A 17,375-nucleotide genomic window follows, 5' to 3' on the forward strand; every position below is an offset into this window, starting at 1 on the left:
ATACAATAACAATAATAAAAATAATAATAATAAAATATATATATATATATATATATAATATATATGTATTAATATATATATATATATATATATATATATTAAACAAAAGCACATAATATTTTTTTTTACAAAAATTAAAATATATAATATAAAAATATAAAATAGTACTATTAAAAAAGACAAAAGTACATATAATAAAAAATTTAAAATGAAAAATTAAAATAGTACAATTTAAAAAAAAAGTATAAAAAAAAAGTTTATAAGTGAAGAAACTTCTTTCAAAAACATTAAAAATAATAATGTTTCCAAACTTTTGGTCTGTACTGTAAATATAAAATTTAACTAATGAAATGGCAAAAGCATAAAACAAAATTATTGAAAATAAACTAAAATTAAAATAAAAAAAGGGACTAGTAATATAAAAAACAATAATATAATACAACGATAAAATCCATAAAAATACTAAAATTAAAACTAAATATAGCAATTAAACTAAAACTAATAAAAGGACAGCATTATATAATAAAATGACAAAAAAAAGTCCAACTAAAATTATAGTAATATAAAAATTAAAAGTGAAAAAAGCTCATAACAACTTTCTAAAAAAAAAACATTTAACAAAATGATTAAAACTAAAATAAATAAATAAAAATTTATATATATATATATATATATATATATATATATATATATATATATATATATATATAGATTTTTTTTTTTTTTTTTTTAACCAATTCAAAATTTTCAAACTATTCATAAGTGAAAAGACTCATTAAAATTTCTAATGCTACAAAAAATAATACTTACAATAATCCTGGTGTTCACATACGTTTGCACAAGCATGTTACAGATCTAAATATTGTCTTTTTAGTGCAAAATGTACGACTTGCCTTCAGCTTCATCAAAGCTGGTGAACTTGACGGCCTGCGCGTAGTTGACGATGTTGGACAGATACGGATGGATGTTAGTGGTGGCTGCCACATACGTGTACGACTGAATCAGGGCTTGTTCGTCAGCCACATTCGTCTCACCAGACTGAGAAACCAGGACAATAATGCAGATATTGAGGAAATGTGCAGTGTTTGTCCGAGCCGATCTCACCCGCTCAAAGTGTTTGTTCACATCTCTAACCCTGAGTTTGTTTTCGAGCACTGCAGTGTGTCTTTATGCACGGTGATGACAGCGAGTGTCTGTGAGATTCCCCTCATCAGAAGGAAAAAGACAGTAATGAGGAAAGCTGGCAGAAATATAAAAGCTTCTTCAGACCATTAACATGATTAAAGGCTTCGAGTGAAGTCATGACACTCCTCACCAAATAACATCAACTCATGATTGTCTTCATCTTTGAAGAAGAAAAAACTGTCAGAAGTTACTTTAATAAAGTAAACCGGGGCAAGCTTTAATAATTTAATTTAAGCATTTAAAATACAGAAATTATTACTTTAAAAGATAAAAGCATCAGATCACGCACCCAACTTAATTTCTTCTGTGAAAAACAATTTATATTTTTTCTTTTTTTACTAAAACTATAGAAATATTTGTGTAACCTAAAAATAAAATTAAATATAAAAAACTATATAAAATTTATAAAAAAAAATATATATATAAAACGTATTTCTAATATATAGTTCAATTATATATATATTTATATAATATAAAATAATAATAAATCAAACAGAAATAAAAGTTCTTAAAACTATATAAACATAAGAAACTAATAAAAATGACAGAAATGCAAGAAAATTACTAAATCTTTAAAATTTTAATAAAATTTTTTAAAATAAACAAATATTCAAAATCGCAATAAAAACTCTAATTATTAGTAAAAAGTGAGTGTATGTAAAAATATATATATAATATATATATATATATATATGTGTCTAATTGTTTATTTTTTAAAAAGTGAGTATACCTGTATGTAAAAATAATAATACAAATAAAAAAAATATATTAATTAAAAATATAATGGTTTATGAGTGATATTAACATGGATAAATCAAAATGAAATCCATGCAGTTGGAAGCCACTTTTAAGATACTTTTATTGTGTTTTTATGTCACTATTAAGTGACTAAAAATAATTAAATTCAAAATAAATATTAATAAAGGTTATATAAAAATGTTATACTAAACAAAAGACAAAAACACAAGAACAAACTTACCGAAACTTTAAAAATAAAAAGGGAAATTATGTATGAAAATGTCTTAAAAAAATAAAATAAAAACTATAATAGAACACAGATAAAAGCAAGTAATTAAAAAACTATAATAGTATATCAATGATAAATACTGCTGATAAAAGCACCATAAAATGCTTCACTATAAACTACAGCGTGCAGTGTGCTTGCATTTTAATATAAAGCATCACTGCATGGACCAGAAACAAACAGCAGACGTGTTTGGAGTGACATGAGGCTGAAGAAAGTGAATTTCTGTTAATGGTGATGATGTAAGGACCTTTCTGGGTCGGAGCGCCTCTTCCTCACGACTCTCTTCCTCAGTGATCAGACATCCGTGAATCCGCTCGGGATGAGCTTCGTTCAGCAGCTCTGCTACAGATTAAAACATACAGTTCATTACTGGAAAAAAGACTAAATGTGATACCAATGCAATACTTTAGTATGTAGAGTAGAAACAATACACAAGAGAATATATGATTATAAACAAATGCAAATGTTAGCCAATCATAATGGAGATCATTTGCATACAGCAGCAAAATGATCCTGTTCAACTGATCTGAGACTGTTATTATAATATTATAAATACTACTACAATATTAATTGATATAATTATTTATTTTAGTAGAATTAAGTTAGAATTTTTAATTTTAGTTGTAGTTTTAGTAATTTTGTTGCTGTGTTTTAGTATATTTATTTTTGTTATTTAAATTTTAGTTATTTATTTATTTTTTGTTTTTATGTGCTTTTGCCATTATATGTTATATATATATATATATATATATATATTTTTTTTTTTTTGCTTTATTTCAATTTAGGTTACAGTAATTTTATTAACCAAACTTATTTTATTTCATTAAAAAATTTCCTGAAAGTATTTAAGTGTACATGTTTTTGTCAAGTTTTTCAACAGTTTTTTTTTTTTTTTTTTTTTTTTTTTTTTTTTTTTTTTTTTTTACATATTTTCAGTTAATGAAAACACCACGTTTATGAGAGACTGGAAAATGACCATGAATATTTCAGTTTACAAATGTATGGAATATGGTGCTTTTACAGCCTGGAAGCATTTTAATAGTTTCATGCATAAAGCATAATATGTATAAAAAATAAATAAATAAATAAATAAAAACCTATGGGAATGCATTAATTGAAAAATAAATAGCCTGCATGCAATGTAAGACGTGTTAGATAAAGCCATCTTTTGTTCTTAGTATGCAAGGAAACAGATTAGACTTCAAGTCTAAATACAGTGCAAAAATGTATTGCAACCAAGCAAATAATTAACAAATGTGCTTTGCATTTTAACGACTCTTGCTCACCGGTGGACGTCTCCTCCTCATTCTCATCTTCAGACATGTTTGTGGAGATGCTCGGCTCTCCGGCCTCCATGTGCTTCCTGAAGTGCTCCAGCTGTTCTGTTTGAAAAAGAGCATTAATATACATCACTTTCTATGAGTTTTAGGACCTTGGGAATTACGTTTCTTGACATACTTACAATGAAACTTCTTCACAAACACACCATGGTTAATTCCAAAATACCATAGTTAGTTCATTTATAAATGGCACGTGTGAGCAGAATATCATACATACTAGACCAGAACATGTTTAATTAACTATTTATTTTATTTGCAACTTGTAGAGATGACTGTGGTAAAGATTTCACTACTTTTTTCAACTTCAGGTTTTAATCTTCTGTTCTTGATCAGGATTTTTCCTTTGAGGTCATTTGGAGACGGCAGCGGAGATCCGGCCTCCATCTGAGACAGAGTTCATGAAAAACTTTAGCTAGTTATTTTGTTATGGGCTTCTGAATGAACGCACAATATCAGACAGGTTTAAAGTGTAATTAAACACACCGGGAAATCATCTAACGGCTGTTTCAGCAGCAAATCTCCAAAAATGTCCTCGCAGTAGCGTGCCAGTTTATACTGCTGATGTTTCCTGAGAGAAACACAGCACAGGTGAAATCATATTGTCGCATTTCTTTAGGAATTATTACAGGATTAGATTACACAAACATGAAAATAAGATGAAAATGTGCTCACCCTCAGGCCATCCAAGATCAGGATGAGTTTGTTTCTTCATCAGATTTGGAGAAATGTAGCACTGCATCAGTCTCTCATCAATGGATGCTCTGCAGTGAATGGGTGCCGTCAGAATGAGATTCAAAACAGCTGATAAAAACATCACAATAATCCACAGAACTCCAGTCCATCAGTCAACATCTTGAGAAGACCAAAGCGGAAACAAATCCATCATTAAAATGCTTTTAACTTCAAACTGTTACTTGTGGATTATTGTGATTTTTTTATCAGGTGTTTGGACTCTCGTTCTGACGGCACCCATTCACTGCAAAGCATCCACTGCTGAGCAAGTGATGCTAACTCTACATGATGCAACTCATCTACATCTTGGACGGCCTGAGAATTTTAAGCAAACTTAAATTTTTGGGTGAACTAATCCTTTAAATTATTATAATCATTTATTCATCTATTTTGTGAGATATTAATAAGGATAACCAAGCACATACGTACGTGCAGTGGTTTTCGAAGGACAGGATAACCGGATACTCTGATGTCAGGAAGGCCATTTCTTTAATTCCCTGAATGACGTCCTGCATATAAGATACTGTAAATGTTTTTCAGGCTAAAGCATTGATATAAATACATTTAATTGACTATTTAAAGCTCCAGAGAAATTGCAGAAGATTCTTTTGCAGCATTTACTGAAAAAAACAAAACAAAAAGACAGAAATATTGATTTTGAGCGCACACACTGAAGGTTTCTGTGCTTGTGTTCACCTTGAAGAGGACGTCTGTGCACATGGCCTTGCCGTGGGTGATTATGGGTTCCTGATCTTCACCTTTTCCATCCCAGCAGTCCAACTCAACACACCTGCAGGTAAAACCATACGCCATGAGTTCCTGACACTTTCAACAAAACAAACTCAAAATAACAAATGCTGCAGCAATCACACTCTTTACACATTATACATCAACAGCCAATATATCAATATATTCAATATTCATTATTTCAAATGCATTGGCAATACAGTATTCTTTTTAGTTAGAATTTTTAGCATATGGCAACATTTTATAATATTTGGTAACACTTTATGATTGTGGCAACTGATAAGGTATTTACATATGTTATGCAAATTAATAGTCATATAATCACATTTGACAATTTATGAATTAAAGTTGATGTATTTCTCATGATTTAAAAAGTGCATCAACCAATTTTGTTGTTATAATGCTTGGTTTCAAAGAAAGTTATTTAATGACATTCAAGTCTTACCCATTTAAAAATAACCCAAAATAAATAATATATATATAAAATCCATCCTGAACCCTGGATTGATGATTCTATTCGTTCTCTCAGATGATGTTGTAGAAGAGAGGAGCATAAGTGGAAAAAGGACAGGCTTCATGTTTCTTTTGCAATTAAATATAGTAAAGCAGTGAAAAAAGCAAAATGTTGCCATTTGTCAGTTATTATCAATAAGGACTGCTCTAGATCTAGACCAAAGACTCTCTTCAACATCATTAATGCTACTCTCAACCCTTCGGTCTGTCTTTTTCCTGTGGTTTCTTCTCCATCATGTGAAGAATTTATAAAAAAAATTTGATAGTAAAATTAGGGATCTTCGGCTGGGGATAACTCCCTCGTCTTTTAATCCATCCATCGCCGCTACATTTTTTAGTCCGTTTAAACTAGTCTCACTTCCAGATTTGCTGGAAATAGTGGAGCAGTTTAAGCATTCGGGCTAGTCTTTGGATATTCTCCCTCCTTTTTTATTTAAGCAAGTTTTTTATTGACATTGCTCCATATCTTTTTATCATCATTAATCACAGTTTAGAATATGGCATTATGCCTGACTGTTTAAAAGCATGTAGTAGTTTATCCAGTGCTAAAAAAAAAACAGAATCTAGACTCATCAGTTTTAGTAAACTTTAGGCCTATTTCTAATTTGCCTTTTATCTCCAAGATTCTGAAAAAAAGTGTTTTTACAGTTACACAGCTTTTTTGCTGGTAATTCATTATTTGAAACATTTGTCATTTTTATTTTTTATTTTTGTAAATGCCATTCTACAGAGACTGCGCTTTTGAAGGTTCTTTATGATATTTTAAAACCATGTAATTCGGGTGAGTTTTTCAGTCAAGATAAGTGAACATTACTCGAGTAATGCTTTTTTGCCCTGTGGGGTTCCCCAGGGTTCTATCGTAGGTCCTTTGCTCTTTTCTCTCTATATGCTCCCTCTTGGCCCGATTTTTTGAAAACATGATTTGTCATTTCACTGTTGTGCGGATGAAACCAGGTTTATTTGCCTGTCAAACTGAAATTATAGTTTTTAGTCCGTCTGAATTTTCTAAATTCCCCAAAACTGGATTTGGGTGGGATGTCCCTGTGTTTGAAATCATGGGTAAAAAAACCTTGGTTTAATTTTCGATGAGGGGTTAAGGTTCGACCGTAAAATAAATTCAGATGTCACATTTTCAGCTGCGCTTGCTTTCTAAAGCGAAGCCTTTTCTTTCTTTTAAAGATTTTGAAAAAGTAATTCATGTTTTTACTTAATCTAGGATGGACTATTGTAACTCACTTTATTTTGGGATTAGCCAGACAGCTTTATCTTGTTTGCAGCTTGTTAAAAATGCTGCGGCTTGACTCTTGAGTGGGGTTAAAAATAGGAGGCATATTACTCCTATTTTATGCTCACTACATTGGTCGCCTGCCTTAAGCTGTAATTAATTGTGCTATATAAATAAATTGTCATTGTCAAATGTAACTCATCTAAACACCCCCATAAATAAATATTTGGCAACACTTTATAATGCATGCAGGCTAACTGATATTTTTAAATAATATATCCTGTTTTCAATGTAGATGTACAATCACATTTGAAAATGCATGAATGAAAGTTCATTATGAATGGTATTTCTCCATGTAAAAAAAGTTCATTAACATATAACCTCGTAACAATGCAACAAATGAATAGAGAATAAATTAATTAAAATTGTTACTAGAAATGTAACAAATGACTTTTTTTTTTTTTTTTTTTTTTTTTTTACATCTGCAATAATGTGAATGTTATCAGGCTGATATACTGCATCTCCTCGCACCTGCAGCCGGTCAGAAGCACCTGTCTGTACATCTCCACTGACGACTTCCCTCCAAACTGTCTGCCGGTCAGGTACGTGTTATGAGACGAGTTGATGAAGTAATGAGACAGCGGATGATCCATCTCCTGATAAACCTCCAGCCGATCCAGAAACACAGGAGCGTTTTCATCAGACATTAGATACCGGCAGAACCCATCACATGACATCAGACCTGCACAAAGCCATAAGACTCATGCATTTATTAATGAGATGTTCAAGACAGTCCTTTAATTTATCTAACTCTGTTTTCAGTTGAAAACAACATTAGTTAATGGACTTCTACACTAGGTGGCGTTCCAAGATTACAAAAGTGTATTTACATTATAAGATTTAAATATGACTTTAAGGCATGATCAATGCGACAAAATTATGAATCTAAGCCTTTAAACCAAAACAGTAATATTTAATTACACTGTCTAGTAAAACTAGACAACATAAGCGAATAAAATAAACACCAAAGGGTGGTCTGCATGTAATTAAACAACTGCTTGGCACTGACCAATCACAATCAAGTATTTCAGATAGCTGGGTAATAATGAGGAATAAAAGACAAAGCAAATACATTAGAAACCATTTGAAGATTAAATATACATGCAAACACAATAACGTGTAACACACCTTTCCTCTTCAGTTTGTCATCTGGTTCATATCGCTGTATGATTTGGAAAGCACATTTAGAGTCGATGAACGGGAAGAGTATTTCATTCAGACGTGGATCTCTCTGATTCTATGCAAGAGAACGAAACCTACAGGTTATGTTAAATATTTCAAGGAACCAGAGTAATTTGATAAAAGCATATTTGTTTAATAAACACACGCAGAAAGTTAAAAGGAACAGCTCGCTTTAAATTAAGCTGCTTCTTTGAAGAAGCAGAAGAGAAACGTTAATTAAAACAATAGACAGTGGAGACTAAAGACTTCAAAGAGGAAAAGACACATAACAGACACAAAAGTCTTAATAACATTTGATTTAACTGGGCTATTTTGTCATTCAGGCTAATATTACATTTTTATCGCATGCAGATGTGAAGGAGCAGACGCTTCTGGAAAATAAACACACTGTCCAGGAGTAAGAAATGTGCAAAACTCAGCTCACATGCAGGACTCTGAAAGTTATTACAGGAAAGAATTGCTTACTTCGTTCAGAAAGTAGACTAACTGGTCTACGCTTAAATAATCGCTTTTGTCTCTCCTGCTGAAAACATGAAAGATGTAAGAAGAAAACCAAATGCTTCTGAATTGACTTTTTACTTTCTAAAAGGAATAGTTCACCTAAAAATGCAGATTTATTCATCCTCAGGTCATCCAAGATTAGGATGAGTTTGTTTCTTCATCAGATTTAGAGAAATGTAGCATTGCATCAGTGTCTCATCAATGGATGCTCTGCAGTGAATGGGTGCCGCCAGAATGAGAGTCTTAATAGCTGATAAACAGTGGTGTGGATTACTTGTAGATCATTGTGATGTTTTTATCAGATGTTTGGGCTCTCATTCTGACGGCACCCATTCACTGCAGAGCATCCGCTGATGAGACACTGATGCAATGCTACATTTCTCCAAATCTGATGAAGAAACAAACTCATCTACATCTTTAATTGCAAGATGGTGAAGACATTTTCAGCAGATTTAAATTGTGGGGTGAACTGTTCCTTGAATTAATGTTTCTGGTGTTATTATGAATGATTCATCAGTAACGTTATTGAATTACACAGCTCATTTTACTGCATGTTTCTCACTGAGTCTAGTTAGATTAACAGTTTAATATTCAAGCTCCTCAGGCAATGCATGAGTAAATATAACACTGTCCAGTTTAGTGTTGTGTAACTGCGAAAAACTCTTCCAAAATAACATCCATTCACTCAAAGTGACAAACATAACAGTAAACTACTATAGTTCATTGATGAGAAGGTGCTTGCAGATCCATTTCTTAAAATCAGCATGAAACTGCATTAAAAAGCTATTCTAATTACATCCTATTTCCAAAGATAACAGTCTATTTATGGAGATGGACATATTATTCCATTTCAGATTAAAAAGATAATACATTTTAATATTCACAATATAGTTCAATACAAAATTTAGGAATAACATGCACTGATGAATCTTTCATAATAAGAACATGTATTAATAAAAACGGGTTAATTTTGACTTTATAATGAATATAATGGATAAGATCCACCATTAACAAACTATTTATAAAATTACTAAAACAGCAATCAATACAGAATATGTTCATGAATCCACACATTTAGAATAGTAAAGCTATTTATATTTTTTTTGCTTTATTAATTTAATATTCTGTATTTTTAAACTAACAATAAAAGTTCAGGTTGCATGCTTACAGTGTCTTGAACAGTGCTTCAATATCAGTTCTGGGGCAAATCTTCTGCGTAAGGCTGTAGAACTTGTCAAATTTGAAGATCTCATGCTCGATTTCATCGTTCTGTTAATGACATGAAAACAAACCAAGAGTTCTCCAATTAGAAACAAACCGGCTGGAAGGGTGTACATTTGTTAGTATCAAATAAAAGCAACCGATGGTTATCTTTACTACCACACTCAAACTATTTCTGCAGTATGTAGTATGCATGCAAGTTGCAAAAGAGAACATACAAAATCCAAAGATAATGTAACCACAAATGTAGCATTATTAATATTATTATTATTATCACCACCATTATTATTATACATAATTATTGCATTTTCAATTATGTTTATAGATTAAAATACACACACACACACACACACACACACATTTATATATATAAATTAGTGGTGTAACAATTAATCGATATGGATCGATACATCGATACGATGTCTGACGATACGATGCATCAATCCCAGATGTTAAATATTTTCTGCCATTGCTTGTAATTTGGTTACCTGTAGAAAACATTTTTAGCACTGAGCCCATAGTAGCAGTCAGAATAGTTTTTCCAATTGTTTATTTTCTTTATTATAAAAAAAAAAAAAAACTATAAATAAAAGAAATTGTGTAGGCCCAATTTTTGTTGTTGTGAATGTCCCAAGTGAGGTACACAATGTGAAAATGTCAGGTAAATGTTCAGGTTATATATTTAGGTTGCATTTGTGTTAATAAAAATGTAGATGGTTATTTAAAATATGTATATAATATCGAAATATCGACATATCGATCGATATAGGTACTCCTGCTTTTATGAAGTATCTGCAAATATCGTATCGTATCGTGATGAACCATCCAATTTACACCCCAATATATATATATATATTTTTTTTTTTGTTGTTGTTTTAACACATTCTAAATAACAGAATTTATTATGTATGTACATTTATAATGATCAATTTATAGATATTTTCATATTCAACATATTTTCTTTATTTATATAAATAATCACATGCATATATAAAATAAAACATACATTTTAAATAATATTTTTCTACGAATAATATTACATTTTATATATTTTATATACAGAATGCAGAAAACAGTAGTATTTAGTTCACTGTCATCACTAAAAGCAAACAAACTGACATTCAGGCATGTGGTTCACAACTATATGTGGCATAGCATTACAATGATCTCATTATTAATATCTCCATCCTAGATCTCCGTATTTGATGATATCTGAGAGAAAGTTAAGTGCTGTTAAAAATGACCTTTCCACTGGGTAAACCGAGATCCTTGAGCGCCTGAAAGATACCCTTCTCTGTTTTGCCCGAGGCAAAGGTTCTTGTGATACTGCAGAAAATAAAACACATTCGCTGTTTATAAAGACAGAAATTATGCTTCATTTGATCAAGTGTCTGTATCTGTGCATCTCTAACGCTGCAGCTTCATTTCTTTTCATTAAATCTATTGTTTTATAAATTCAAAGACTACTTTATGTCAAACATGTTTGCTTGAAAAGTATGCTTGTATATAATCTTCTAAATGCATTGACATATACATGGCTAGTCCAAGGATTGGAATAATTAAAATATTTTTTTTTTAAAGCAAGTTTCTTCTGCTCACCAAGGATGCATTTATTTGATCAAAAATACAGTAAAAACAGGAGTACTGTCAAATATCATTACAATTTAAAATGTATGTTTTCTATGTGAATATACAGTAAAATCATATTTATTTCTGTGATCAAAGCTGAATTGTCTGCATCAATACTCCACTCTTCAGTGTCACATGATCTTCAGTGTAAGATCTTTAAGTGTAAATCTTTGATCAAATATGGAAGTAAAATGGAAATAATATTTCCATTGATGTATGGTTTATTAGGATCTGACAATATTTGTCTGAGATATGACTATTTGGAAATCTGGAATCTGAGGGTGCGGAAAAAAAATAAAATCTAAATATTGAGAAAATCACTTTAAAGTTGTCCAAATGAATATTTAGCAATGCATATTACTGATCTAGTATAGATACTACTATATTTACAATAGAAAATTTACTAAATATCTTCATGGAACATGATCTATACTTAATATCCAAATGATTTTTGGAATAAAATAAAAAACTATTATTTTGACCCATACTATGCATTTTTTTTTATTTTTGCTATTGCAACAAATATACCCCAGAGACTTAAGACTGCTTTTGTGCTGCAGCGTCACATATGATGATTTTTATCATAGTTTCACTGTATTTTTGATCAAATAAATGCAGTCTAGTTAAGCATTAAATATCTTAAATCTACGTAAACATTTGACTGACATTGTACAAAAGTGATACATTTCTTTATCTAATCTAATGACATACAGACATTTCAAGTACAACTTGAGTGGCCAAAAACTATTTGCATACTGTATAAATAATAATCGCCATAAAATATATCAAGATGTGATCTAGTAATGACATTTATCAAATATCATGAGAATGCATGAGAAAGCTGTAAGTACCTCCTCACCGGTATTTTTCCATTCACATTGGTCAAAAATGACAAGCGCATCCAGCTGCAGAAAATAAATCAAAACTCAAGCAAAAGGAGAAACACTGAATATGTAAGCAAAAAAACATTGCATTATTAAATATTCTAGGTTAAGGTTGATAAACAAGTTCTTCCACCCTCAAAAAAATAAAAAATACATTTATACTGCTTAAATAACACAGTTTCCTGAGGATTGCATTGAAATCATTTGAATTGTCTCGACTCATAGACTTTCATTAGATGTGCGTTACTGTAAACAGGAATTTAGCTTGTTTTTACAAACCGAGGGATGATAGAAAAGTATGTATCTGTGGCAACTGACAGCACATCATCAGTGTTGCTGATTGAGCTTAGTAACTCGTTTCCAATATTTATTTAAAGAAAATGTGGCTTTCTAGGTGATTAGCTTCGAGTCTGCTGGACGAATCTTTCCTTGAATTCTTCATGAAACCCTAAAAGTGACTCGACACACAGCACACCATCAAGCTGAAAAGGCTCCAGTGATTCACAGCACTCACTGTTTTCTCATGCAGGTCATCGGACACACGTTATTCGCTCGAGAGTTTTGAATCAATGACCGCAAGCCGTCCATCCATTGCTGCAGAAACACACACAAGCAAACATGAGGATAAAACTTCAAATGCCAGTGAGTTTCCAGTCTCTTTGTGGCCAGCAAGACTGATGAAACAAAACACAAAAGCACAGTTCTAGTGAGCTAACGTACTGATAGATTATTCTCAGAAAGACTAATCAATAGCACTTCTTACTGTAGTTCATGCATTTCCCGGGAATCGAACCTATAACCTTGGAGTTGCATACTCAAGCACATACTTTATTGAAAAGTTCATCTGAACATGAAAAATTGCTGAAAACTTACTCACCCTTAGACCATCCAAGAGTTTGTTTCTTCATCAGATTTGGAGAAATGTAGCATTGCATCAGTGTGTCGTCAACGGATGCTCTGCAGTGAATGGGTGCCGTCAGAATGAGAGTCCAAACAGCTGATTAAAAACATCACAATAATCCACAGCACTCCAGTCCATCAGTTAATGTCTTAAGAAGACAAAAGCTGAAACAAATCCATCGTTAAGAAGCGTTTAATTTCAAACAATGCTAAAATACCAGTCAATAATAACACTTCCTCCAGTGGAAAAGTGTTCAGGTCTGAATCAGGAGAGAAATCTGCACAGATCAAGCACAAGCCAAAACAGCTCTAAACAAATATTTGGCTGGATTCTGATGCACTTTTTCACTGGAGTAAGTGTTATTATGGATTATGAACTATTGGATATTTTAGCCAGAAGCAACGGTTTGAAGTTAAAAACGTACTAAAGGCTTACAAACACACAGCTTTTGTCTTCTCCAGATATTAACCGATGGACTGGAGTGCTGTTGATTATTGTGTATATGTTTTTATCAGCTGTTTGGACTCTCATTCTGACGGCACCCATTCACTGCAGAGCATCCATTGATGAGACACTGATGCAATGCTATTTCTCCAAATCTGTTCCCATGAAGAAACACAGTCATCTCCATGGCCTGAGGCTGAGTCCAGTTTCAGCTAATGTTCATTTCGGTTGAACTCTTCCTGAAGCACTGGGAATAAACCAATTACATGATTGAGACTGAAAGTCTGCGTGATTAAACGAGTGGACGATGTGCTGTAAAACAAATATCAAAAACATGTTTTTTGTCTCTTAAGATCTTTACGAGTGCGCTATTTTCACAGAAGATTCCAGGACATGAAGGATGCCACATCTAATGCAAACACTCTTTCTTCCCGGAAATCTAATAATGAATCAAGCACATGTTTCAGACCAAACACGGGGGCGAGACCAACACAGGGTCCCGAAGCAGCAGCTGCTTGCTAGTTCAACACAAGTGCACACATCCCAGGGGTCACGACGGACCCTCGAGACGAGCCGAAAACATCAGCAGTGCTTTAAGACACCGCAGTGGTGACGACACAGTGACAGACGGATGTCAGCAGCTGGAATTACATGACCTTCCTTCAGCGGAAATCCTTCAGGGAAACATCAGTTTCTCTATATATGATCTGACCGTTTTTTATTTTACTTGCATATTTATTTTTATTTATATATTTATGTTTTATTAAAAAACTTATAACGTTTACATACAAAAAAAAAACATCTAAAAATTTAAAAAATATGTCCGATTATATACAGAACTTGACTGAACATTCAACCATGATATATTTGTACATAACAGATTTTTACTATATTTATATTGATTATTTACATTTATAAAATGTTATATGACTATTTTGATTTATTTTATATATTATTTCTATAGATGTATAATTTATACATTATTTTTATAGATCATTTTATTCATATAAAATATGCAGGAAAAATTTGTCTAATGAAATCGGTTTAAAAAAGTATAATATAGCAGTATAATATTTTATTATATTTAGAATTTATAATGTATGTACTTTTCGCATTTTACGTATTACAGCCATTATATTTATAGTTCTTTTCAATGTATATGTATATACATGAATAATTAACTTTTTATACTTTTATACTTTTTATACTTGATTATTTACATTTATAAAATGTTATGAATATTTTGATATATTTTATATATTATTTATATAGACATAAGTTATACATTATTTTTATAAAACGTTTCATTTACATATACAAATTAATCTAATGAAACTGGTTAAAAAAGTATTAATATTTCTAATAATATTTCTATAATATAGCAGATTTGTATTATATTTATAATTTTGAATTTATGTTTTCATATTTTACGTATTACATACATAATATTTATAGTATTTTTCTATTAAATGTTAGATTGGTATTCTGTTATATTTTATATGTATATAAATAAATAATTTAACTTTTTTTTTATTATATTTATGTACTTTTTATTCTTGATTATTTACATTTATAAAATGTTATGAATGTTATGATATATTACTTATATAGACAGATAATTTATGCATTATTGTTTATAAATAATTTCATTTTTATATAAACATTTATCTAATGAAATTGTTTAGAAAAAGTAAAGCTAAAGATTTGTATTATATTTATAATTTTGAACATGTAATTTCCTATTTTACGTATTACATAAATTATATTTATAGTATTTTTCTATAAAATGATAGGCTGATATTTTGTTATATTTTATATGTATATAAATAAATCATTTAACTGATTTTTATTAAATTTTAAACTTTTTATTCTTGATTATTTACATTTATAAAATGTTATGAATATTTTGATATATATATATATTATTTATATAGATGTATAATTTATTTATTGTTTTTATAAATAATTTCATTTATATATAAAAATGAATCTAAATGAAATCGGTTAAAAAAGCCCAGTTATATTTCTATAATAAAGCAGATTTGTATTATATTTATAATTTTGAATTATGTACTTTTCATATTTTACATTTTATATACATTAGATTTATAGTATTTATCTTTAAAATGTTAGATTGGTTTTTTGTTATATTATATATGCATATAAATAAACAACAGATTGTTAAAAAATATATATATGTATACATATATATGTATATATATATTTTTTTTAATAAAATATTTACATAATTTTTTTATAACATTTTATATTTTACAAATATATTTTAAATATCTAATACATAATATGTATGTATTTAGACAGTTTGAAAATGTTATTAAATGTAAAACTAGGGCCCAAATATGGCCGAAGACATTTGAACATGTTTAACAGATCAATCCCAAATAATGACTCAATCCTAATGATGCATGCACTGATCACAGCTGGAGAGCGCAGACGTTACCTTCGCAGTGCTGCTGTTCTGTGTGACCATGCACATGAAGCTCAGGTTCACCAGGTCTGTGCCGCTGCATATGCAGATGATTCGGTCCTCGAGGTTACTCTCACAGTTTCCCGTCGCCTCCAACGCCGAGACGATCTTTGGGTCCTACAGAGAACAAATCACCACCAGCTCTCAAATCACCACACAACCTCATCACAATATACTTTTATGAAGTGATCACATGAATGAATGGAAAACGATATTTAATGCATTAATTATTATTGTCAAACTGAATCAATTTTAAGGCTGTTATTAAGATGCAGGCCTTTGTTTCTTTTGGATAAAGTGCAGTGATGAATCATTTACTATAAAACGAGGAAGATGAATTGAGAAAGTCAAAAGAGTTTGATGCTGAATTTCATGGTTTTACCTTTGGCACACTGGTGTCTCGTATGCTGTTGATAAGAGAAAGCTCTAAAACTTGACCCTCCTGCGAAACAAATATGAAACAAATCACAATTACATAAGAAAGATTTGATCACAATCCCTTGTGCCACAGAAGAAGAGTTTGCTTTTTGAGTGAATGAGCCGACAATAAAGGACTTTTAATATGTAATAAATAAAACAAACTATTAAATAAAGTCATTAAAAAAATGGCTTTATTTCAGCTAGTTGCCAACATTTATTTTTATTTAGTTTAACTTGATGTGCTAAAATAAAACAAAAATAAATAATATGTAAAAAATAAAATAAAAAATAAACTTGTATTACTTAAACTTTTACTGAAAACAATATATATTAAAAACAACATAAAAAATATATATATACTCTTTTCAGTAAACGTTTATATTATTTAAAGTAATACAAGTTTTTATTATAGTTTTTTTACATATATTTTTTTATTTTTGTTTTATTTCTGCGCATCAAGTTAAACTAAATGTAAATGAAAGAAATGTTGGCAACAAGCTATATATATATATATAAACTTAAACTTGTTTTGTTTTTAGCTAGTTGTCAATGCAACATTTATCATATTTATTTAGTTCAATGTGTTAAAATAGCAAAATAGATACAATTTAAAAAAAGAACTAAATTAATGAAAATATACCAATATAAACCAATTAAACAGTACATCGATAAAATTATTTTGCATGGTTCATGGATGTAATAAGAAAATTAGATTTATGCACCAAGGGCCTGTTTCATAAAAAAGTTCAGTAAATAAATCGGGTTTATGATTTATTATCAGTAGATTTGGTTCAAAATAAGTCAGACTAACTGAAATAAGCCTGACTTACCTGCTAAACTAGTTTTATGAAACATTCCTCAGTGCAACTAATCTGT

The 17,375-nt window shown here is 30.3% G+C and overlaps 1 protein-coding gene across 5 annotated transcripts in view; it reads right to left on the minus strand.

Annotated features, from left to right (window-relative positions):
* Nucleotides 1-17,375, minus strand: part of LOC132112367 (1-phosphatidylinositol 4,5-bisphosphate phosphodiesterase beta-4) — a 54,902-nt gene that overhangs the window by 35,688 nt on the left and 1,839 nt on the right. For 4 of the 5 annotated variants that reach the window (XR_009424931.1, XR_009424932.1, XM_059519817.1 and 1 more), the window contains exons 3-18: nucleotides 16,462-16,521; nucleotides 16,053-16,196; nucleotides 12,761-12,840; nucleotides 12,214-12,267; nucleotides 10,978-11,059; nucleotides 9,681-9,781; nucleotides 8,477-8,534; nucleotides 7,958-8,066; nucleotides 7,301-7,511; nucleotides 4,981-5,074; nucleotides 4,714-4,793; nucleotides 4,036-4,120; nucleotides 3,846-3,936; nucleotides 3,499-3,594; nucleotides 2,460-2,554; nucleotides 894-1,038 (exon numbers count right to left, since the gene is read on the minus strand). Coding sequence is in view for 3 of the 5 variants with exons in the window: in XM_059519817.1 (XP_059375800.1) it covers nucleotides 894-1,038; nucleotides 2,460-2,554; nucleotides 3,499-3,594; nucleotides 3,846-3,936; nucleotides 4,036-4,120; nucleotides 4,714-4,793; nucleotides 4,981-5,074; nucleotides 7,301-7,511; nucleotides 7,958-8,066; nucleotides 8,477-8,534; nucleotides 9,681-9,781; nucleotides 10,978-11,059; nucleotides 12,214-12,267; nucleotides 12,761-12,840; nucleotides 16,053-16,196; nucleotides 16,462-16,521 (1,585 nt within the window). In the remaining 2 variants the exon portion in view is untranslated. The remainder of the gene's footprint in view (nucleotides 1-893; nucleotides 1,039-2,459; nucleotides 2,555-3,498; nucleotides 3,595-3,845; nucleotides 3,937-4,035; nucleotides 4,121-4,713; nucleotides 4,794-4,980; nucleotides 5,075-7,300; nucleotides 7,512-7,957; nucleotides 8,067-8,476; nucleotides 8,535-9,680; nucleotides 9,782-10,977; nucleotides 11,060-12,213; nucleotides 12,268-12,760; nucleotides 12,841-16,052; nucleotides 16,197-16,461; nucleotides 16,522-17,375) is intronic. The other variant, XM_059519818.1, reaches the window with a different exon arrangement.

This window comes from Carassius carassius, chromosome 32 (assembly GCF_963082965.1).
Source record: "Carassius carassius chromosome 32, fCarCar2.1, whole genome shotgun sequence".
Taxonomy (NCBI): domain Eukaryota; kingdom Metazoa; phylum Chordata; class Actinopteri; order Cypriniformes; family Cyprinidae; genus Carassius; species Carassius carassius.